The following is a 24356-nucleotide window of genomic DNA, read 5'->3' as shown; positions in this document are numbered from 1 at the left end:
TCGCAACACCACTCATATCTTCCCAAAGAGAAGCTGGTAGTAAAACAGAAAATGCACAGCAATTGGTATTTTCACTATAGCTAACATATGATCGATTGTATTCACTTATCCAGCATCCTAGAGTCATTCTTTATATTTTAGCCCACTAATTTATAAAAAGCAACGCCATGGCATTCAGTACATTTGAGTCACGAATGATATTTAAACTGTTGTTTGGTAGCTTATTATAGTTATTCATTGTTCGTCTTGTTTGTACAGTAACATACTTCATTGTATGCCTTCCAGTCTCATAGTAGGGGTTGTAAAGGTTGCCAAGTTGTCAAAATTCGAAGTAACAATGACAACTTTATTTGCAGATTAGGGCATTAAGATCATGTCATTTTATATATGACATATTGTTCACCCCTATTTCATTTAGTAGAATGAGATACAAAATCTGTGGATTCCTCTAGACTAGATGATAGAGCAGTAAACCATACCCAGGTACTGTATAACACTGAAAGCCTTAGTCATTTCCAATTATCTGAGTCAAAAGTTGTGACAGTTGCCTGGAATCACTTGTATTTTTTTTAAAGTTTCCTTATTCTAGCTTTTATTTGTCTGTTCCTCAATATATCCTATGGAAAATAGGGTCTTGTGACTCAGAATTCTTTTTTAATACCTATTTCTGTAAAGGTTCAAATGTGCTGTTATCTCACGGCACTGTGTTCTGTGGAAGACTGTTAAAATCACCAACTGATGATAACTTCAAAGGAAGTCATAAACAGCAGGAGACGGACTTTGAAGCAATATAAAAATTATTTTTTATTTTTAAAAGTTCTAGAAGCAAACAGATAAAAGAAAAATATTACAAGTGTCAGAAAATATATCCACAGGAGTTATTTCTAACTAGAAATAATTTTTGAATCATTATTTCTAGTTAGAAATGATTAAATATTATAAGGCATTTTTGGATATTTAATGCTACCGCAAGGAACATACAAGATATTTGTTGCTGGTTACTTTTTAGCCCTTATATCTGGGTGACAAAGTTAATTATTGCTATTTTCTAACATTCTATTTCTATTTTGTGAATGTAGTTTTGTTGGGAAACCATACTTAAAAATACACTGTATATACTCACCCTCGTTTTATTGATTTGGACACCATATTGTAGTTTGGTTATTTAAAACTATTGTGAAAATCAATTCAAACCCTTTGTCATCTTTTAATTATTGTACCTTTAGCTTAGAAGTACAATTGAATTTGACAAAAGGAAGGAGACAATATAAAAAATACATTTTTAATGAATTAACTTGTCTGTAGTTAAGGCCTTTCCAGTTATCCATTTATATATCTTCTCTTTTTATGTATGATTTAGAAAACTTTACTGAACATTTGACAGTCGCTGAAGAAGCACACGAATTTGTTACAGAACTGAAGGAGCCTGGGAAATATAAGTTATCTGTGACAACCTTTAGTTCCTCAGGATCTTGTGAAACTCGAAAAAGTCAGTCAGCAAAATCACTCAGTTTTTATATCAGTAAGTACCAAAGAAACGGTTTTACACTTATAGGGGAGCTAGAACAATGGAACTGGTGAGATTAATGATGCTCAGGCATCAATGATTCATCAAACCTTGGAGACCCTGAGAATTCTTCAAGGTCAAGAGAGTCTCAAATCCAGGAAATGTTGAGAGCAGAGGAAATATATGTATGTTTAGTAGTCGCAAACCTACAGATTTAACTTAAGGACTTTTTTATTATTGCAGTCATTGCACATTTTTTTTAAATATATCTTTATGATTTCAGAAGAGGGGAAGGGAGAGGGAGGGAGAGAGAGAAACATCAATGATGAGAGAGAATCATTGATTGGCTGCCTCCTGAACACCCCCTACTGGGGATTGAGCTGGCAACTGGGGCATGTGCCCTTGACTGGAATAGAATCTATGACCCTTCAGTCTACAGGCTGATGCTCTATCCACTGAGCCAGACCAGCTAAGGCTAATTGTACATTTATTAAGCTGACCTTTCACACTAGGCACAACAAACTCTCAAAGGACATGAACAACAGTTTGGGAAATATGACTTTTGTTTAAGAGCTGGCAACTGGGGCATGTGCCCTTGACTGGAATAGAACCTATGACCCTTCAGTCTGCTCTATCCACTGAGCCAGACCAGCTAGGGCTAATTGTACATTTATTAAGCTGACCTTTCACTCTAGGCACAACAAACTCTCAAAGGACATAAACAACAGTTTGGGAAATATGACTTTTGTTTAAGGTTGTAATGACAATTGATATTGTTGGACTGCATGAAAAGTCTCATTAGAATGTTGAGCTTATAGAGCACAAAAGACAGACAAAGGTTGACGTTTAGTAAGACCTATGTGGTCACCCTAAAGTTGGCACAAGAAGACAAAGCTAGAGCATCCTAAAAGGCCCAATGTCAAGTCTCAGGATGGCTTCTACTGATTCCATAAAAAGTAATAGCAAAGTGCGGGCCCATTTTTTCTCAGTGGTTAGAGCATTGGCCCATGAATCAAAGGGTCTCGGGTTCAGTTCCTGGTCAAGGGCACATACCTGGGTTGCAGGCTCAATCCCCGGCTCCGGGAGGTAACCAATCAAAGTGTCTCTCTCACCTCTTTCTCTCTCTCTTTTTGTTTCTCTCTCTCCTTCCTTCCCCATTTTCCCTTCCACTCTCTAAAAATCAATGGGGAAAAATATCCTCAGGTGAGGATTACCAAAAAAAAGTAATAGCAGAGCAATAAGTAGCCTCTAGATCAGCGGTTCTCAACCTGTGGGTCACGACCCCTTTGGGGGTTGAAGGACCCTTTCACAGGGGTCGCCTAAGACCATCAGAAAACACATATAATTACATATTGTTTTGTGATTAATCACTATGCTTTAATTATGTTCCATTTGTAACAATGAAATTGGGGGTCACCAAAACATAAGGAACTGTATTAAAGGGTCACGGCATTAGGAAGGTTGAGAACCACTGCTCTAGAAGTTGCACAAAGCCCTAGCTGGTTTGGCTCAGTGGGTAGAGTGTCGGCCTGCAGACCGAAGGGTCCTAGGTTCTATTCTGAGCAAGGGCACATGCCCTGTTTTCGGGCTCGGTTCCCAGTAGGGGGTGTGCAGGAGGCAGCCAATCAATGATTCTCTCTCATTATTGATGTTTCTATCTCTCTCCCTCTCCCTTCCTCTCTGAAATCAATAAAAATCTATTTTAAAAAATAAATAAATGAAATAAAAGTTGAACAAATGGTGCATGCTTGTAACATTTTTTATGTAATCTGACTCTTGTTTACCAGAAATTTAGAGGCTAAAAATCAGTTTGTAGCTCATCGGGACGTTAATGTGCCTCTTATCAGCAGAAAGAAGAAACAGAAGGAAATGGGTAAACATTGCTCTCCAAAGAGAATGACCACCATATACTTTATCATCATCTGCAAAAGCAAAATACCACCTTCATCAAATATCCTCAAAAGGGAGGGGGGAGGGGGACAAGGGAAACAGGAGGAGGGCAGAGGGGAGAAATCAGTTTATTTAGTAGCTTAAACATGTGGACAATGTCCCATATAAACTTTTACTTAAGAAACCAAAAATGTTACCTCTGGTAGAGGCCTGAAAGATCCATAAGGCCTGCAGAAAGAAGAGTCACGGTTGCCTTCCCCGGCTTCCAATGATGGGAGATCTTTGACGTGACATCCCTTGAGAATGCGAACAAGGTTTACTATTCAGTTCTTCCCATGAGGCTAACAATGTTCCATTAACCCAAACATTTCCTCATCTGCTCATAGGGTCCCCTGCAAGTGTAAACAGCTTCCAGAAAACTCCCTCAACTATTCTGGCCGTGCTGGCTCTTCCCTTCTCTGAGTTTCTACTGTTTCATAGCACACAACACGAGTGTGGTATTTTTCTAGATTTATTTTATTTGTGTATACATCTTGCTTCTGCTACCAAACTATTAAATCCTAGCCTGGGATTATGCTATTTGTCTATTTATTAATTCTGTTGTACATTCAACAAATATTTATTGTGCCACTGCATGGGTTTGAGAACCAGACTTTCTGTGTGTGAATGCCAGCTCATTTACCCTCCCTTTGCCTTAGCTACCTTGTCTGAAACTGAGATTAATACTCGTACTTGTCTCACAGGTTTGTTATGGAAATTAAGGGATTAAATTTATAAACACATATACTAGTAGACTCAAAATAGAGCCTCGTAGGTAATGCATGCCATATCTCTTTGCCATGATCATTATTGTTTTTCCCCCTGCCCCAGTTATGGTGAACCTGAGACTAGCATCCCTTTCCTAATCTGGGTCCCAGCCTAGGAAGACAGCTTTCTATTAAGGAATGGGGAAATAGTTCCTAAGCAAATAAAAGGAAGTTCCACATTGGAATTGCAATAAGGAATCTCTGTAGGTAATAATCACCTAAATAATTCTGGAGTCCTTCCTATGAGTCAGGCACAGTGCTAATCACCCCTTTAGAAACCCAAGAGAATGAAGCTAATGGGGGCAATTCTATGGATATATTTTATCATGAGGAACCCACCGTGTCCACAAATTATCCCCAGGTTTTAGCCAGCTTCTATAATTGAGCCAGCCTGTTGCCTATTTCTTCTCTAATATAGTCACACCCTGCCTCTTCCATCCTACTGTTACCAAATTTGGATTTTTTTTAAACAACTATAGGAGAAGCTAGTTTGAATCTCAAAGTAATTATTTCTAGAGACCAAAGATCCTAGCAACAAAGAAATTATAAACACTGATGACATGTCACATTGCTACATCCACTCTTTGTTAAAAGAGAAGTAAATTCGCTCCAGGGAAGTATTTTCCAGAATTAACTCAGATGCACATAATGGAAATGAAGCTTCTATCGCTCACTAGGGTATTTTTGCTGCTGTGGCTGCTGTTTAGGTCAATGATGAGGGATACAGTGCCGGGCTGTAGCTGGGCAGACAATATCAAGACCAGTTAGGCTGCCAATCTTTTTTAAAATATGTGTTTTAAAAATATATTTTTATTGATTATATAGACTAGAGGAAGGAAGAGGGTGAGAGAGATAGAAACATCAATGATGAGAGAGAATCATTGATTGGCTGCTTCCTGCACACCCCACACTGGGATCAAGCCCACAACCCTGACCGGGAATGGAACTATAACCTGATTCATAGGTCAACGCTCAACCAATGAGCCACGCCGGCAGGGCCAGGCACCAGTCTTACTTGGAATATCTTCTTTAGGGCGAAGGCGAAACAACATGATTTAAAACCAGCCTTTTGTCTCAACCATCTCAGGGTGACAAGTGCCTTGTGCTCTCCTTTGAAACCTTCAGGTCCTTCGGGAGAGTGGATGGAGGAGCTCACTGAGAAACCCCAACATGTGAGTGTCCATGTTTTAAGCTCAACCACCGCCTTGATGTCCTGGACGTCCTCCCAAGAGAACTACAACGGCACCATTGTGTCTGTGGTGTCCCTCACCTGCCAGAAACAAAAGGAGAGCCAGAGGCTAGAAAAACAGTACTGCATGCAGGTAAAGGAAGGGACTGGCTGTGGGCTCACTCACCTGCTGCAGCGCAGCCTCGCAGGCAGAGCGGGGAGGCCACGGGGGAAGCCGGGCTCAGGTCTCTGGTGCTCCGTGAGCCCGGACAGGAGCGGGGAATGAGTGTGCATGGCTCTTGGGTCGCAGTCATCTTCCTTTTCCCTCTGAGGGTGGCTGTCTCCTTTCTCTTTCATTCCTCATGCAGGAGAATTTACTGAGCACCTATGATGTACCAGATACTAGGATAGATGTTGGGGATCTAGATATTTTTATGCGTCCTGCTCTTGCAGAGCTTATAATCTAGTGAGAACAATGGATAACTGACCATAGAATTACTGCAGAGTATAAAACAAGGCCTAGGCTGAAAATGACCAGGAAGCCGTTCGCAGAAAGCGATGAGTTCACAGAAAGGAGCAGGGCCTGAGTAAATACGTATTGAGGCGAGAGGATTTGAAAACTGGTGAGAAAATTTTCCACCAGGAGAGTGGACAACCAGAGAGAAAATTTGGGGCAGTTTTTGTTTCTTTTACTCTCTCTCTCTCTTTCTCTCTCTCTCTTTTCCTTGTTATTTTAACTATAAAAGTAATGCATGCTCACTGAAAAAAAATAATTCAAAAATTAAAAGGATATAAAGTAAAAAACTCAATAATCACAACTGAGAAGAGTTTTGTAGGATGTTAGGAGTTAGCTGAGCACAGGAGAGGGCAGGTGGAGACAGTGAGCAGATCAGCAGTTCCGGGAGCGGCTCCCAGCTATGTGCACACACCTGTCCGCAGTCCTGAATGAAGCCAAGCAGAGCGGCCGAGAGCAGGCCTCCCTCTCCCACGTCCTGAATACCCACCAGGAGCTGGAGCCCAATAGCATTTTCCTAAAACCTGGTTTTAGTACTACATTTTATTACTTATTCCATTTTATTATTTCATTAGATCAAATTTACTGTTTCTTGCTATCTTACAAAACACAATATTTACCCCCCTAAAGGCAAAAAAAAAAGTATCAATTCATGTGGAGTACACTGGAAATATAATACTCAAAAAAGATGCCTGCTATGTGAAAGCTATTTGGGATGCTTCCATTTATGCCACAAAAGTCAGGCATTAGTGAAACTCAAAGGGAGAATTTTTTAATTGATAAGATGAATTCAGGAACTGTAGTCTTTGGAGCACTAGAAAGCCTTCGTGTGCTGAGATAAGCCCACGCTTAAAGCTGAGGCCACCTCTTGACTGGAATTAAATTAAGGAGTAAATATGCTGAAACAATTAACTAGTCATCATTGCTCACTGAGCAGCTTATAAGCTTCCTTCCCTGAGCACACCAAAGATGATTGACTCTGGGCATTGATAGAAAATGTTTTTCTCTTACAGAACGTGACCTAGAACTTGACTGCTCCAAGGTATATTCTTCCTTGCCCCAACTAATATGCAAATTATGTATTTTTTACATGGAAATAGAAGGTTAGAAGTATAGATAGATAGTATACATTACAAATGATCCAGAAAGGGCTGGTCTAAGTGCACTTTGATAGCACCTTTGTGAAGTGCAAACATGAAACTATTAAAGATTATAGGCAAGGAGACCAATATTTAAAATAGAGAGTGGGAACTAAACCGTTGCGCTAGGTGTTATTTCAATTACTACAAGAATGTTTTGAGGATTTTGTTATTGTTACACCCCCATCATCCATTATCCCACTACACACACACACACACACACACACACATTTTCAGATAAGTAAACATCAGTTCAAAAAGTCTCAAAAACCAACCTACAATCACGTGACCATTGACCAAAGGAATCTAGAAGGTGTTCTCACCAGAATCCGTCTGACTTGGGCTTAGTTCTAAAGCAATCAGTACCCATAAAGAAAATAATAACAATATTTCTTTAGTTTTATATTCAGTGGTTCTGTGACTACATTAAATAGAAAATTCAAAATACAGCTCGAAAATAAGTGTGATTCTAAAGACAAACAAATATTCACAATTAATGGAACATTTCACTATTTTACAGTTTCATTCTCCCTATTTTGCCTCTACCATCAACTGTACCATAGGATCATTGCTTTATATCTCATCTAGATCATCCATGAGATTCTCTGCTCGTGTCCCTATTCCTCCTACAACTCCACTGATTTTTGTGGTAGGTGGATCCTGGGTGAGATGTTAGGAATAAAACAAATTTGACTTGAACCTTAAGTTCGCAAAGCTCAGCATCTGGCTTCCATGTAGGTACATTGTTTTAATTTAATTTAAATTTGTCCTCATTTCATATATGTTCTTCATATCGGGTTTTTTTTTGTTCCATGTATGTGCTTGTATGTGACTGTTCATGGGAAAAGGAGTTTTGTGATATATCTCTCCTAACATCCATTTTACGCTATTCATTAATAAATGAATATATGTTGAACATAGTCAGTGCTCAGTCGGTGTTATATAAAGGGCCCAGTCAATTCTCTGAAGTCAAATGTGATTTTGGTATTTTCTCCAAACACTCACACACAATGATAAATTTCAGACTTAAGAAGCATCATATAATATATGTATGTATATATATTTTATATGTGATGTGCCTTGGTCCATAAGTGTTTTTCGACAATTTATAGGAATGTATAACTAGATGACAAAATCAGAAGACAGAAAAATCAGTCTATTGGCTTTATAAATGAAGAAATGGTAGAGCTAAGAGGCCAACTATTTAAGGGACTTGCCTAAAGTTACACACTGATTAGTGTTAGAGCTGAGACCAGGACTTAAGTGATCTGAAATTATACTTTTAAAATAAAAAGCAAATATATATATATATCATAATACTAAAAAAATACCGTTTTAGTTGGATTGCATGTGCTACACTAGGGAGGGGGTCACCCTCACTGCTCATCTTGACAAGGTCAAAAGTAGTGACTAAAAGCTTCAAATCCAGTATCAGACCTGATTTTAAGTTACCAGCTATGAGTCCCTAGGCACCTTTCTTCATCTCTATGTCTTTGTGTCTTAATCCGTAATATAAGGAGAAGCATATCCTACCTCGTAGAGTTGTACTAAAGATCAAAGTCTGGATGCTTAATGCAGTGCTTAGAATATAAGTGTGCAAGGAATTGTTAGCTTTTATTATTACACAAATCTAACTGGGTGTTGTTGTTTTTTAATCAAGGGAAGGAGATGGAGCAATTCTATGGTTTCTCCATAGAAAAACCTGAGTAATTGTAACAAATATATAGAAAAGAACTAGTGGAATAAGGATTACATAATGTAGAAATAAGATCATTTCAGACTCAAAGGAACCCTCACCACCATCTATTTCAACCTAGTTATTTGAGTTTATTGAGTATTTCTTATACTGTCTAGTCCATCTTTCCTCCCATTTCTTTAACTGAGAAGGTGACTAGTTGGAGAAATATTAGGCTGAATATAATTCTCTGCAGTGAGTACTAAGCTAGTCAGGAGTGGGAGAGAGGAAATATTGGAATTCAAAGATGGGGTGGAAATTGGGGGAGGGGGTATGAAATGATCTTCTAGAGAATAAAATACATATTATTTAATAAGGAGCATTTCCTCTTCCTACCTCCAATCCACCCCCAAGAAGGTAAGAAGGTCTAGGATAAATAAGAAGGCATGGAGGGACAGAATTGTAGATATAGGGTGGTAGCAAATATTCAAAACTTGGGGATGGGATTGGTGTTTATGATTTGTTACAAGGTCGGTGTCCCTGAAACTACTACATTCACATGGTTATTCTCACATTGGTTCTGAGGGCACCAGTGGGCTGGGAGAATCCTTCCAAAGGGCTATCATTCAATCCAAAAGCATAAGCCTTTATATGGGTATTTAAGCGATAGCCATTCATTTTAATTAAAAATTGATAAATTACAAGTAATCTTCAAAAGTATAATTTTCTTAGGACAAATTCATTATTATAACATTTAAGTGACTGTGATTCTAGGTACTCATTTGAATAGTCAGAATCAACTACTGCCTAAAATATTATCAAAACAAAGGAACTTTAACAGCACCCTGAAACAATGTACACTCTTTATGTCCTGTGTTATTCTGATGTGCTTAACGAGTGAGGAATGAACTAGGTCAGCATTCACAGGTATGGTAGTATGTCTAGAATGTGAAATTTAAAAGAAAAGTTTGGAGCCATATTGATAATATGACACCTATACGGTTCAATAGCATATTATTTATGGATGGATGTACCAAGGAAGGTCTGGAAGATTGCCCACCAAGATGTTGGAAATGGTGGAAGGAGGACAGTAAGACTTCCAATTTATTTACTTTCCTACAATGTGAATAATTTTTACAGTGAGCAAATAGTATTAGTTTTACTGTTTAAAATGTATTTTACAGAAATAAAAAAGTATAGCTTAGTTGTGTGTAATATACACGTTCTTATTCATACCTTATCTCTTCAGGAAATGCTCTATCAAATGAGGATATCTAGTTGACTGGCCTTGTCTAGATGGCTTCCAGCAGAAATGAATTCTAAAACCTGGGCAAGAAACCCTGATGTACTAGTAAATAATGTGTAAATAGAAAAGGAAAGGTGGAAATGCTAACATTAATTCAGTTTAATCTTATTTTGATCAAATTAATTGAAAATAAATTTGGGCATGCTGTGGGGTCACCTATGTGTAGAGAAAGTTGTGCCAATACAAATTGTACAATTTCTGCTGGGTAGAACCAGTTTCTGGTATTGGGAAGGTTTTACTTTGTATTATATCACTAAACATATGTTTATTCTTAAAATTGTGATGAGGCTTTGGCAAACTATGGCATCGGTAAGGCGTCAACAATATTGTTTTCCATTTATTTAAGCACCTTTGCGGCAATTTTACAATTTTATGTACCTTAGAGGCCAAAAATTTGATGAGTAATAAGAGTCAACTTTTTTAATATTCTGTCTTAAACATCCTTAGGACTCTATGAGATATATAATAGTAATGTTTATACTTTGTCAATGAGGAAAACAAGGTAAAATTATTTTAAAATTATAAATTATCAATTAATTCCCATGTTTATGAGGGATCAATCAGGATTTTGATCTCAGGCAGTCTGAACAGAATACCTGTGTTCTCTCCATTAAGCAAGACTGTCAACATCAGAAGCACTAAACTATACTTCGTAATCATCAATCATTATGCACACCAACATTGAATTTAAAGAGGCACATATTATCTGTTTTCACTATTTTTCTCTACATGTTTTTTGTTACATAATCAAGAGCTTTTTTTTTTTTTTAAGAGGAACTCATCTAATAAGAAATGTTCTTGACAACATTATTTCATGGAGTCACAATAGCCTTGTAAAGAACTTCACTCATTTGTGGAATATAATGAACAACATCTATAATAATAAAAGCATAATATGCAAATTGACCAAACAGCAGAATGACCGTCGGATGACATTTCGGATGATCACGCTATGACATGCACTGGCGCCAGGCCAGACAAGGCGGATGCGATGCGATTGGTCAGGAGCCCCACTATCACCCCACATCGCCAGGCAGAAGGAGGTCCAGGCCACCCTCTGTGGGGCGATCAATAGGGGGGACTCTGCAATCGATCGCCCCAAAGAGGGAGGCACAGGCCGCCCTCTGCACAGCAATCAATTGTGGAGCCTCTGCTGGGTGGGCAGGGCCTCTCTCTGCTGGGCAATCGATCGCAGAGCCCAGAGCCCCGTAATTGATCACCCCACAGAGGGAGCCCAGGCCACTGACCAGCGATGCTGTGACAGGTGCGTGGAGCCGGCCAGTGATCACCCCGCAGAGGGAGGTCAGACCAGCTAAGCTATCGCACTCCACACCTGTCCCCCGCAGAGGGAGGTGACCAGTAGCAGGGAGTAGGAGCAGTGCCGCACAGATGACAAGCAGTGGCAGCAGCGGGGGCGGGACTAGCTTCCGGCAGCTGGGGGAAGGAAAGCCCAGATAGACCCTGATCACCAACCAGGCCTAGGGACCCTACCCGAGGGGTCCTGGATTGCAAGAGGGCACAGGCCGGGCTGAGGGACACCACCACCCCCCACCCCGCATGCATTTCATGCACCGGGCCTCTAGTAAACTAATGAACAAAAATAGATACAGAGACATAGAAGCATTGAACAGACCAACAAACCTGAAAGGGAAGGCAGGGGAGTGTGTGTGGGGAAAGAGGGGGGTGGGGGTGAGAGATCAACCAAAGGACTTGTATGCATGTACTAGTATAAAGCATAACCAATGGACACAGACAGTAGGGGGGTAAGGTCATGTGCTGGGGAGTAGCAGCGGGTGGGGAGAGGTCAATGAGGGGAAAAGGAGACATATGTAACACTTTCAACAATAAAGAATTCAAATAAAATAAAAAAAGAACTTCTGCTATATCTCTATGCTCAGCCATGACTCGCCTGTAGTGTGGATTAGAGGTCACACACTAGGCTTCTAGTCCCAGCACTGAATCTAAATATGTGACCTTGGGCATTCTCTTGCTTTACTTTCTTAATCTATTAAGAGATTTGGACTAGCTAATTTCTGAAGTCATTTCCATCTCTATAATTAGCTATTATATGCTTCTCAGTGACAAGGGACTAAAGGCATTCCTGTACTGATCTTCATATGCCATCGGGTGACACTACAATTTAGAATGTCAGACTCTCCTTACGGTATTGCTGATTTGATTATGGTTAGAGGTTTATGTGTCTCTTGTGTACATAGTTACAATTAACACTGATGGGTATAAAGCATTTCACGGGGCTTATTAAATCCAGGCATAGAATCTGAATGTTCTGGGCCTCCTTCAGTGTTCACATAAACTATAAATCATCCTAATTTTGAAATCTGACCTTCCTGGGCATGAATAAAGGATTCTGGATTTCAAAGGCATCTGTGGTTCCACAAAGAGTCTCTGAATACAATTTTAGCCTCTGTGTCACATTCTAAAAGCTCAGCTCTAAAGAAATCTTATTGGCTGTTTGGTTTAAAGGTGAACTCAAGCAAACCTGTTATTGAAAATCTGGTTCCTGGTGCCCAATACCAGGTTGTGATGTACCTAAGAAAAGGCCCTTTGATTGGACCACCTTCAGATCCTGTGACATTTGCCATTGGTAAGTCACCAGGTACAAGAATAATAACATTATCAAAGTATTGTTTGGAGGGGTGCAATGTCCCAGCTCAACTCATTACCATCATATATGGGAGGCCCATTCTTGTTCACCCAATATCCTACCTTCAGAGTCATAAACTATTGCAATTGTATAGCTGGAGGGCATCCTTAGCATTTACTATTTGGAGCGGGGGTTGGGAATCAGAGGCAAATATGTTTAGTTTTCAATGATTGTATCAGAAGAGCAAAAACCTTAGTCATAAAGTAGACATTTGAAGCCATTGCTATGATATTAAACATTCCTTCTTGGCTTTCTTTTTTCACTCCCCCCTCCTCCTTCCTCTTAGTTCCAACTGGAATAAAGGATTTAATGCTCTACCCCTTGGGCCCCACAGCATTGGTTTTGAGCTGGACCAGACCCTACTTAGGAGTGTTCAGAAAGTATGTGGTTGAAATGTTTTATTTCAACCCCGCAACAATGACATCGGAGTGGACAACCTACTATGAAATAGCAGCGACCACCTCCTTAACTGCATCTGTGGTAATCTTTCCTGAGCCATCTGTCACCTCCCTGTGTGAATAGATGTGCCGATATGTACCTAATGTCAGGAAAAGGTATCTGTAAATTAGACCATTTTGTAAATATACACAGCTTGCTACTCTCAAGGGTTTTTTTGGTTGTTTTTAGGATTGTTTTGAGAGAGAGAAAGAATTGTGTGCAACTGGCTTTCACCCCTAGTTTATTTGTTAATCCATATTTTAGTAGAGCTACCAAGTGCTTATTGTTTCTTCCTGCTCCTGGGGAGAAAAACACAGGAGATTACCTTTCATCATTTAATAATTAGTTGACACTGCTTAACTGTCATGATGATGATTCTTGACATCTACAAAACAGTTAAGTACTTATAGTGTCAGGCCATTAGAGAGTGGGTAAAGACTGCTCTCTCTAAACCTTAAATAATTTTAGAAGTGCAGTTTCCCTACAGTTCACACATGAAATACACAATTGCCCTCTACCCAGTTGATGATTCATAATTGTCACCCATCAAGGGCACATGCCTATGGTCCAACCTGAGAAAATACAGAGTTATGAAAGGTCATTTGGCTTGAAATAGGGAGACGTGTATCTACAGTCACTTGCAAATAAGTACTATTTCACTTGTGTAATATAACTTAGGAAACTGCAAAATGAAACCAATATTGGAAGCATCTGACTCTATACCTTTGAATCACTTTTTAAATTACATTATATTTTTGTATAGCATTTTATTTACACCTCACCTCATTCCAAAAAGAGGTTGTTGTGTGTGCTTTTAGTGGAAAATTTTATGAATACAACAAGGCACAGAATATAAAATAAAAATTATTTATTAGTTCTTTTCATGGCCAAATAGGAATAATTCTATTCAAAAAAATATGATTTTGCCCCTTAGTCTTTTGTCTCCTTGCTTTTTTTAGCGAATAGCTAATCTGTTGCCAGCGTGGTACTACAACTTCCGAGTGACCATGGTGACCTGGGGAGACCCAGAATTGAGCTGTTGTGACAGTTCCACCATCAGCTTCATAACAGGTGAGTGGTGTGTGGGGAGCGGTTTCCTGAGGAGAGAACACTATCTGCAGAAGGTTCTGAAGAGACACATCTCCAGAAAGTGTCCTTCACTCACTCAGGACCGACTGAGCCCCAGTGTCATGGAACATCATATGCTTGAGTCTGGAAAATTATTATTTGTTTAAATAATGGCCTTTAAAAATTAAAATATTCTTTTTATCCTGAGTTATTGCCCTTGGTTCATTTTTAGTCTGAGTCACTGCCCTTGAGTGGTGTACCCCTGTTTGAAATTGATCAGAAAAGAGATGTGCTTCACCCTGCACTCAATTGCCTTTGCCCGTTTGATGGCTGTAATTACTAGAGGGCCTCCATGTCCTTATTAATTATGCCCCTTTTAAAGCCCAGGCTGACTGCAGTGTTGTCCACTGCAGGAGTTAAAAGCCTGTGGAGACAGGTAGACCTGGGTTTGAATCACACCTCTGTTGGATGCCATATATGACCTTGAGCAATTAAGTTTTCTAAGCCTTGGTGGTTTTTTAATGTGAAAAATGGGGGTGATACTAGTATCTATTCTCTGTTATTATCTACTAGAGGCCTGGTGCATGAATTCGTGCACAGGTGGGGTCCCTCAGCCTGGCTGGTGATCGGGGCAGATGCGGGGGGAAGGGGGCGGGACCAGCCAGCCAGCGGGGGAGAAGAATTGCAAGAGGTTGGCCAGCCAGAGGAGGTTGGCTGTGGGAGCACACTGACCACCTGGGGCAACTCCTGCGTTGAGCATCTGCCCCCTGGTGGTCAGTGCGCATCATAGCAACCAGTCGGCTGATCATTCAGTTGCTTAGGCTTTTATGTATAGAGATTATTGTTTCTCAATTAAATAAGCTGCATAGCAAAATACATGGCACAAAGTTTAAGTAACTTTAAAAAATTGTTCATGTTAGATCTCAGAGCCTTAAATTGTGTAATTTATCATCATATAGCAGAGATGGTAAAAGTGATCAGAGGTGACAATGAAAAGGGGAAATTCATAAAAGATACATTAACCCTGGTTGTCTGAATTAAGATTTTTCAGGAACTTTTGGGTGGACTCTAATACTGTAATTAGAGTTGTACTGAGAAAAGAGCAGAGAAAAAATATTTTTAGATGAAGAATAATTTTGGCAAAATGTTTTCCTCACTGGACATCTAGCTTTGTTCCACTGAAATTTATAAATTCAAAAACAAAAGAAAGAAATTTATCCTATGTGAATTCTTACACAATTTACTTATATAGTTCATCACTTTTCCTTACTAGCCAATGTCTAGCACTCCCCATTGGCTCAAAAAAGGAGAAAATACCAATTATTTAAGAAGCTTTGTGTTATGCTGTTAACTTTATCAATAATTACATGTTTAATTATAATTAAACTTCATTTTATTAATAACTTATACAGTTTAACTTTATTGGGATTAACACCCTGAGAATATTCTTCTCTTCTCAGACAGCCATGTCTGGACTGGAAAAAGCCCAGACTTCCCATCTGAACACTTGATTGAACAGACCTGGCTCTGCTAATTTCTGGCTTTAGAATTATCTCAGTGATCCTAGACTTCTATTTTCTCATTGGTAACACTCGGAATATTACCTCACACCTGACTAAGAGAGCCAAGCGCAGGGCATTAGACCTCACACAGGGAGGCGGAACCCACCTTGCAGTCATTGCAGCATCTCAAAGGGCACATGGGACATGAAACATTCATAGGATTCATAGTTCTGGACCCAAGTGGTTGGTGTGCCTTTCAAAACTGGAAACCGACTGGGATTGGGCAAAGGTCATGATGTAACAATTAGGTTGACAAAGCAAGTCTGGATAGGTAAACTGTGATTAATCAGCAAGCTACTTGCCTAAGTGGGCAGTCTATTATCTTCGAGAAATTGATCTTTGGTTATTTCCTATCTTTTCCTGGGACAAACTATTAAGTTGTGCTCACATTGGCGGTCCATAGTCTTATCTGATACAGGTCTCAATTCTCAACATCTATAATGTGGACATAACAACACCCCACAGGATAGTGGGAGAATTAAATAACCTAATGCAAATCACTATTCAAACATAATGGTAGCTAACTTATTTTTATTCTCATTTTTTCTTCTCTCATTTCATTTTAAAGCAAATAAGGATCACAAACTTCACTTGCCTATGCTTTTCCATTGTGACCCAAACTGCCAAATTGTGCAGTATAAAAGGAAACAGGAAAAAATATTTCAATAAGGTGTGTTTTATCAGGACCTCAAGTCTACTCTCTGTTAGGCAACTTATTTCCCCTACAAGTCAAGTTCATAATTATGCTGGTGTACCAAACAATGCTTACTAAACAGATAGTGACATCTTGTGGTCCTTCAGCACTATGCTGGATTTTAACGTAACAACACGGACACAAAAATCTGAAGACCTTGTCCCTGTGAGAGGGATATGTGCTTCTGGGTTTGAAATTTTAAATGTGTTTTTGTCCTCATGATAATTAGAACATGAGAAAATATGCTTTGAAGAAACATAAGTATAGGTCGTTGCATATAATGAAGTATTGGGAATATATTAAGAGGCCACAAAGAAGCCAGGGTCCATATCCTTTATTAGGATATTCTGAAATATGATGTGGGTTTGTGTTATTTGCTAAGATACATTGTTGATATTTCAAGATTTTATTGTCAAATATATAGAAATGCTACTGCTATTTCACATGACACAGAAATGTGTTTTTTACTCTATATACTACAAATCTTGACAGCGGATTATTTCAAAGCATCATTAGTGCTGAATGTTTGTGTTGAGTATCAGTAGCAAATTAAAGAAGATAATTCTTTATGGTTTGTAGAAATTCTCCTCCCAATATTTTAGTTGGTTTTTGCTGCATCATGGAACAGAAAACTTGCCTGTCTTTAAACCACCATTCACGTGGAATTTAAATTCAGCTGTTTATTTGTTTTTTCAAATCTTCAGAATTATCAGTTACTTTAAAAATAATGAAAATATGCTTTCACAGGTCATATATTATAAAGCTTATGATGAGCTCATCTTCCCAATTGGAAATTTTCTTAAAGTTGAAATGTATCAAAATATAAAATACGTTAATAAACTTAGTGTTAGACTTTAACTTTGCATTATGATAAAAAATCCTTCCGCAGGCATTTATTAAAAGGTTACCTTCTGCAAAGCACTGGACTAAAACACTGTCAATGATGTTGCCTTGTGTTTTATGGAAACAGTATTTCTTTTCTGTCCCACTACTCCCACTGTCCTTTACTCCCATAAGCACCTTGGCTGTGCCACAACAAAAACAGATGTATCTTTATAGAACCCCAGAGCTTCCAGTACTTCTTTGAAAATAAGTTCACCAACGCCTACTGACTAATTAATTGATGCAACAAGCGTACCCAAACAAGTGAACATTTTAGGAATTTTGTAACTGACATTTACATAAAAGACCTTGATACCCTCAGGTTCAGATGGAGCTGTCTTGTGTCTGAGCTTTAAGGTGAGGTTCCAGGAAACAAATGCCCACCTTGTAGTATATACCAGTGGTACTGGGAGTCCCAGGTCTATCCAGGACCAGCGTATGGTGTGAATTTTAGTTCTTTAACTTTATTTACATGGGATTTCATGCTGTATGAATAAGCATTTTAATTGTTAGTAATCTCTTACACTAAAGTGTTCTTCTTTTCTACCTTATAGCCCCAGTTGCTCCAGAAATCACTTCTGTGGAATATTTCAACAGTCTGTTATATATCAGTTGGACATATGGGGATGACACCACTGACCTCTCCCATTCTCGAATGCTGCATTGGATGGTTGTTGCAGAAGGAAAGAAGAAAATTAAAAAGAGCGTATGTTTCTTTGAATCCCAGTATGGGCATCTGAACATTCATTTGCATCAACTATGGACAACCATTAAGCAAAATGCATTGAGACATTAAACCAATGTTTGTATGCCCGTTGGCATTGTTTTATGCTCTGGAGATAGGACCGTGAACAAAAATTAAATTCCTTTTTTTTATAGAGCTTACTTTTTAATCTTTAATAGTTAGCTGAAATAGTTGTAACTATTAATTTCACTTATGAGTGTTATGATTTGAGTGTTTTCTTCGGGATGTCAAACACTTTCAAGAAAACCATAGTTAACAAATTTCAATATTTTGTCCTTATATCCCCCAACACCTAAATATTTGGGTATGTTAGTAATGCTGATTTCTTTTCTCCTGGTATAATAAGCTTTTTAACATTGTATTAGTTAGGGTAAAGAGTAAATGACTTTAATTAAAAAAATATATAGTAGCTCAAAAAAAAATCAAAGTTTATGTGTCTCTCATGCTAGCCCAAGACTAACAGGGCACCTCTTCTGTACCATAAAGGAGCATCCAGGGTCCAGATTCTCTCTCTCTGTTGCTCCAGCTGCGTCTCTACGTCATCCTCATCTGTACAAGTGACCCTTCATTATCATTAGAATCACCTGTGCAGGGAAGCCAGGCCATGAAAGCCCGGTACCTACACAGTGTGAATGAAACTATAAGTTGCCCACATGACTTTTATTTACAATCCATTGGTCAGAATTGGGTCACATGCTTTCCTCTAGCTACAGGGAGGTTCTGGGAAATACAGTCTTCAGTTAAGAAGCCAAGTATCCAGCATGGGCTAGGTTTCTTCTGAGTGTTCCAGGGCTGAGAAATAGTCCTATCAGGAACAGCCCAGCAGTTACCTTTTATAAAATTTGCCGTGAATACGAGGGGAAATATCAGAGTGGTACCTGTTCCAAACAAGGGAATCAATTGCAAAAATGCTCTGATATGTATTATGCGTATTTAGAGCTACTTTGCATTTGGCTCAGATCAGGAATTTATATCATTTTTAGAGGAAATAACTTATTCATAAGGTTGTAATCACTTGTAGATTGCAGCACAGAACAGAGAGGCCATATCTGTGATGGTCCTGTAATTGTTTAGAATGGTATTATAGTTCAAGTTGATCAGAAGGTTAAACCCTCGATTTTGATGATCTTGCAGGTAACACGCAATGTCATGACTGCAATTCTCAGCCTGCCTCCAGGAGATATCTACAATCTCTCCGTAACTGCTTGCACTGAAAGAGGAAGTAATACCTCCATGCTCCGCCTTGTCAAGCTAGGTGAGATGAGTGCACAGGTGTGAGTGTGAAAGTGATTATGCTGGGGAAACTAGCATTTGCATTTCTTGGTTTAGCATGGTCTTTTCAACTCAGTAAAATCACACAAAAACAGTTCACTCTCTTTTACAAGTGAAAAATAGTCATTTATACTACCAAAAGAGTATGTTCATCTTAGTATAAGTTTCTGTGAGTGCAGTGCTTACTGTATTGGGAGATAGGAGTGTCCATCAGTCATAGTAAGCTTAGAGAATCTAAGGAGTCTCAGGATTTAAAGATGGAAGGATCTTTGAGATTATCTAGCGCAGTGTACTCAACCCATCAGAAGCCATTTCCTTTTCATATCACTATTATGTAATGCTCTCTTTAATATCTAGAATTAAATGCATAAGAAAAATAACCCATGTATTGATATTTTAAAATTTGATATAATGTCTTAACTTTAATATAAAATCAAGATAAAATAAAATAATCCTATATAATAAAAGCCTAATATGCTGTGTCCAGTCATCCGGTTGGCCATTCAACCAATCAAAGCATAATATGCTAATGATATGCTAAAGACACTCAACTTCTCACTATGATGTGCACTGACCACCAGGGGGCAGACATTCTGACCAGTAGGTTAGCTTGCTGCTGGGATTCAGCCGATTGGGACTGAGTGAGATGAGCTGGACATGCCTGGAGCCTTCCCACGGCCCCTTCCCAGCTGGCCAACTTGCTATGTCCATCCCCAGCCCTGATCATGCACCTGTGGGGTCCCTAGGCCTGGCCTGTGCCCTCTCACAATCTGGGACCCCTTGGGGGATGTCAGAGAGCTGGTTTCGGCCCAATCCTGCAAGCAAGGCCAAGGGACCCCACTGGTATACGAATTCGTGCACACACCGGGCCTCTAGTTTATAATAAATGGATATGGATTCCCTATGTATATGTTCAGATACAGCTCTTCAAAAAAATCATAATGAAATTTCTTGATGACTACACATTATTAATATGAATAAGTTGGAGTTTACAAGCAGTAAAAGAATCAGTAGTTCTTCCATATAAGAAGTATACAAATAAATGAAGAAGTGAACAAGTTTATATTGATTAGTTATAAATAACTGAGCAAGCATAAGTACAGATAGAATAAAACCTAAAATTAAGAGAATAAGAGACTAGATATATTTTCATCTGATAAAAGAAAGAGGGAAATAACCTTAATTAAAGTAGAAATAACATGCCAAGAAAAATAATAGGCTGTGGATGAGGGGAAATGAGGAAAGTATGATATTCTTGAAAATGAGCTAAAACTTATTGTGTAGTGTAGTATCAAAATAATTTTCCGTATTATGAAAAACAACTAAGATATGACCCTGTGCAACATAAACACATCTTCTATATTCAACAATGTACCATGCATTGATATATTCATTTAGTTTCTAATAGTTAAAGGGACCTCAGAGATGATCATCCTATAACCAGCAGCAGGCAAAAGAGGATGGATTGGCAAAAAGTTGTATGGTAAACCTCAAGGGACAGTATCAGTTTAAGAGTACTGACCCCCAAAATAAATGCATTCCAATTCAATATGTAATTTTCACAGCAGAGATCTTATTTTGTTTTTTAAAAATTAAAATATATAAAATGGCAAAACATTTTAAAACACTTAACATAACTCACTGATATCCCTGTTTCAGATGTCTGCTAATTTTAAGCTGTGTCTGAGTGTATTCATGAGTCTCAAAACCACTGTTATTGCATATTTTCATACATGCAGCTATAAGTTAATATGGATCCAGGGTATTTTTGTTAGCAGCTTAAATACCATGAGTAGCATGGCTGACATTTAGAAGACTCCTAGAATATTCCCAAGAAAACAAAGCGCAATCTTTCCTTAGTTTACCCAATAGTTGCATTCTCTGTAATTCATTGCACTAAGTCTTAAATTTTTTGTCTTACATTTGCCAATTCAAAACTAAATTCTTGCACTGAAACCCTTTAAACTTAAATAGGTAGTTGGAAATACATAACATATTGAATAAACACTATGGGCAGAAAAAGTCAATTGATACATAATTTTGAGATCACTTCTTAATTCCACTTGTATATCCTTGCTGACAGCCTTCTTCTAAGTTATTTTAACTCCTTGAAAAAAAATCCAATATTACATGGTAAAGTACTTGCAATTATATTTATAATGGATTTATTCTGGTGTGACATTAGAAAGTCACATGGTACGTTGGATATGGACAATTTTTCTGTTTGGAGCTTTCTTCACCATTGCAGGACATCTAGCATTTCTGTGTCCTGCTCACAAAAGTCCAGTTAACTTCTGTTGTAACTATTAAAAACATTTCTGCAAATTTCAAAAGTACCCTCAGGGGGGCAGTACTTTGCCTATTGAGACTCTGGTAGAGTTCAATTTTGGGCACTACAGGCAATCTGCTCTTCTTCCCTAGCAGTCTACACTTGAATTCTAAAAATGTGGCTATCACCAGCTACCAGCATTTCATGATCTTCCTAGCCTCTCTGTCAATTCCAACCATTACCTGAAAATTTGCCCATGTATAAATGTCAGTTTAAAATTCATTTCTGGAAAAGTATAACTATTTAAAGATTATGCTCATGTTCCCCATGCCTTTCTTTCCCCAAGCTGTATCATTACCGGTAGCTGTGATTCTCAGGGCCTAGCTGCTGTACCCAACTCATTTGATTTATTAGTCTCTCTTAAAGTGCAAGTTCAGAGGTGCTCTTACCAAAATAGCATTCAGTGGACCTGTTGCATGCTTCACTGTCACTTTATATGACATTATGGACTAGAGGTCCAGTGCACTTCACTGGGGGCGGGGGGGTCCCTCAGCCCGGATTGCGAGAGGGCGCAGGCCAGGCCTAAGGACCCCATCAATGCATGATCGGGGCCAGGGAGGGACATAGGAGGTTGGCCAGCTGGGGAGAGACCACAGGAGGACTCCAGGGTGTGTCTGGCCTGTCTCGCTCAGTCCCCATCGGCTGAACCCCAGCAGCAAGCTAACCTACTGGTCAGTGTGTCTGCCCCCTGGTGGTCAGTGCATGTCATAGCAACTGATCGACCAGTCAACTGTCTACCCCCTGGTGGTCAGTGCACGTCATAGCGAGCGGTTGAGAGGCCTTAGCATATCATTAACATATTATGCTTTGATTGGTTGAACGGCCAACCGGATGACTGGACACTTAGCATATTAGGCTTTTATTATTTAGGATGATCTATGAAGCGAGTATGTGTTAAAGTCATAAACAGGGACAATTATACTCACACTACATTGGAGTCTGAGTAAAAACCATGATAGTTTCCCAAACTTATCATGAGGTTTTGGGCCTCCATAGATCCCTGTTAACAGACAGGGCTATTTAAACTAGTTTAGAAAGTTCTTTAAATTTTTCAAGAATGAAAGGCAAGTTCCCATAGAAATTATTTCTAGTGAGTCAGAACCCTTAGAACCAATAAGCTTTTCCTTGTTGATATTTTAATATCACACAGTATATTGCCTCTATTTTTTCTTTCTGAAAACCAAATTGTCTGTATATAATGTACCTATTCTCAGCCTTCCCTTCCTCCACCCTAAAAACTAAATAACCTTACTTTTTATTCATTTGTCTATTTTTTATACTACTCATCACATTACTGTATTTTATAAGCTCTTTCAATTTCCTGTAACACAATGCCTTTACTACTGTAGATGCTCAGTAGATATTGAATGAATTGAATTGAAATTGCCAACCTCAAAATTGAAAATAGTATTCCAATTAATATTTAACCAAAATAAGTTTCACCTTTCAGAGAAATGAAAACATTTTGCTTTTGTAATAATTAAATTGAAATTATGTTTCCTTTTACAAAACTTTGATGCTTGTCATTTTATGTTTCTTTAAAGCATTTACTTGGTATACATGAAAGTCAAATTAATTTTACTTTACAGAAAAATACAATTTCAACACCCAGATTTTCAGGGCTTGTGTGAATCAGAATGCTGTTGCTGAACCTAGACCAAAATTGGTTGGGTTAACAATCCTAATTCAATTTCTCTGTGACAGAGGCCTGTTTGGAGTCATTCTACTTGCTATTATGGAGGACAAGATTAGATATATAAAGAAATCAAACTATTAATGAACCCAGTACAATATAAATTAATTCAAGGTGGCATGTGTAAGGATAAAGAACCTTCAAAACAACTGCCAAGAATTTTCAATTATTATGTCATCAACTAAAGGCCCGGTGCACGAAATTCATGCACTGGGAAGGAGGGACCCCTCAGCCCAGCCTGCGCCCTCTCGCTGCCCAGGAGCCCTTGAGGGTTGTCCAACTGACAGTTTAGGCCCGCTAGCCATCAGTCAAACATCCTTAGCACTGCGGCAGAGGCGGGAGAGGCTCCCACCACCGCCACTGCACTCGCCAGCATGAGCCCGCCTTCTGGCTGAATGGCTCTCCCCCTGTGGGAGCACATTGACCACCAGGGGGCAGCTCCTGCATTGAGCATCTACCCACTGGTGGTCAGTGCGTGTCATAGCAACCGGTCGTTCTGCCGTTTGGTCTATTTGCATATTAGCCTTTTATTATATAGGACTAGTGGCCTGGTGCATGAAATTTGTGCACGGGGGCTGATGTCCCTCAGCCCGGCCTGCACCCTCTCCACTCGGGAACCCCTCGGAGGATGTCTGACTGCCTAAACCGGCAGTTGGACATCCCTCTCACAATCAGGCCTAAACCGGCAGTCGGACATCCCTCTTACAATCCAGGACTGCTGGTGCCTAACCGCTCACCTGTCTGCCTGCCTGATTGCCCCTAACCACTCTGCCTGCCAGCCTGATAGCCCCCAACTGCACCCCTTCTGGCCTGATCACCCCTAACTGACCCCCGCCTGCCAGCGTGATCACCCCCAACTGCCCCCCTCCTGCCAGCTTGCTCATCCCCAACTGCCCCCCACTGCTGGCCTGCTCACCCCCAACTGCCCCACCACCAGCCTGCTCCCTCCCAACTGCCCCACCCCCCCAGCCCGCCTGCCCCCCCCCCCCCCCCCCCCCCCCCC

General features: G+C 39.4%; 1 protein-coding gene across 1 annotated transcript in view; it reads left to right on the top strand.

The window, feature by feature from the left end:
- PTPRO (protein tyrosine phosphatase, receptor type, O) overlaps window positions 1-24356 on the top strand; it is a 97008-nt gene that overhangs the window by 14060 nt on the left and 58592 nt on the right. Inside the window, exons 5-11 of the mRNA XM_014540176.1 lie at window positions 1361-1522; window positions 5329-5525; window positions 12490-12610; window positions 12957-13150; window positions 14068-14179; window positions 17869-18020; window positions 19194-19314. Of these exons, the coding sequence (XP_014395662.1) occupies window positions 1361-1522; window positions 5329-5525; window positions 12490-12610; window positions 12957-13150; window positions 14068-14179; window positions 17869-18020; window positions 19194-19314 (1059 nt within the window). The remainder of the gene's footprint in view (window positions 1-1360; window positions 1523-5328; window positions 5526-12489; window positions 12611-12956; window positions 13151-14067; window positions 14180-17868; window positions 18021-19193; window positions 19315-24356) is intronic.

The sequence above is a fragment of the Myotis brandtii genome, unplaced genomic scaffold (genome assembly GCF_000412655.1).
Source record: "Myotis brandtii unplaced genomic scaffold, ASM41265v1 scaffold237, whole genome shotgun sequence".
Lineage (NCBI taxonomy): Eukaryota > Metazoa > Chordata > Mammalia > Chiroptera > Vespertilionidae > Myotis > Myotis brandtii.
The sequence above is the reverse complement of the archived record's forward strand: the minus strand, read 5'-3'. Positions and strand labels throughout refer to the sequence as shown.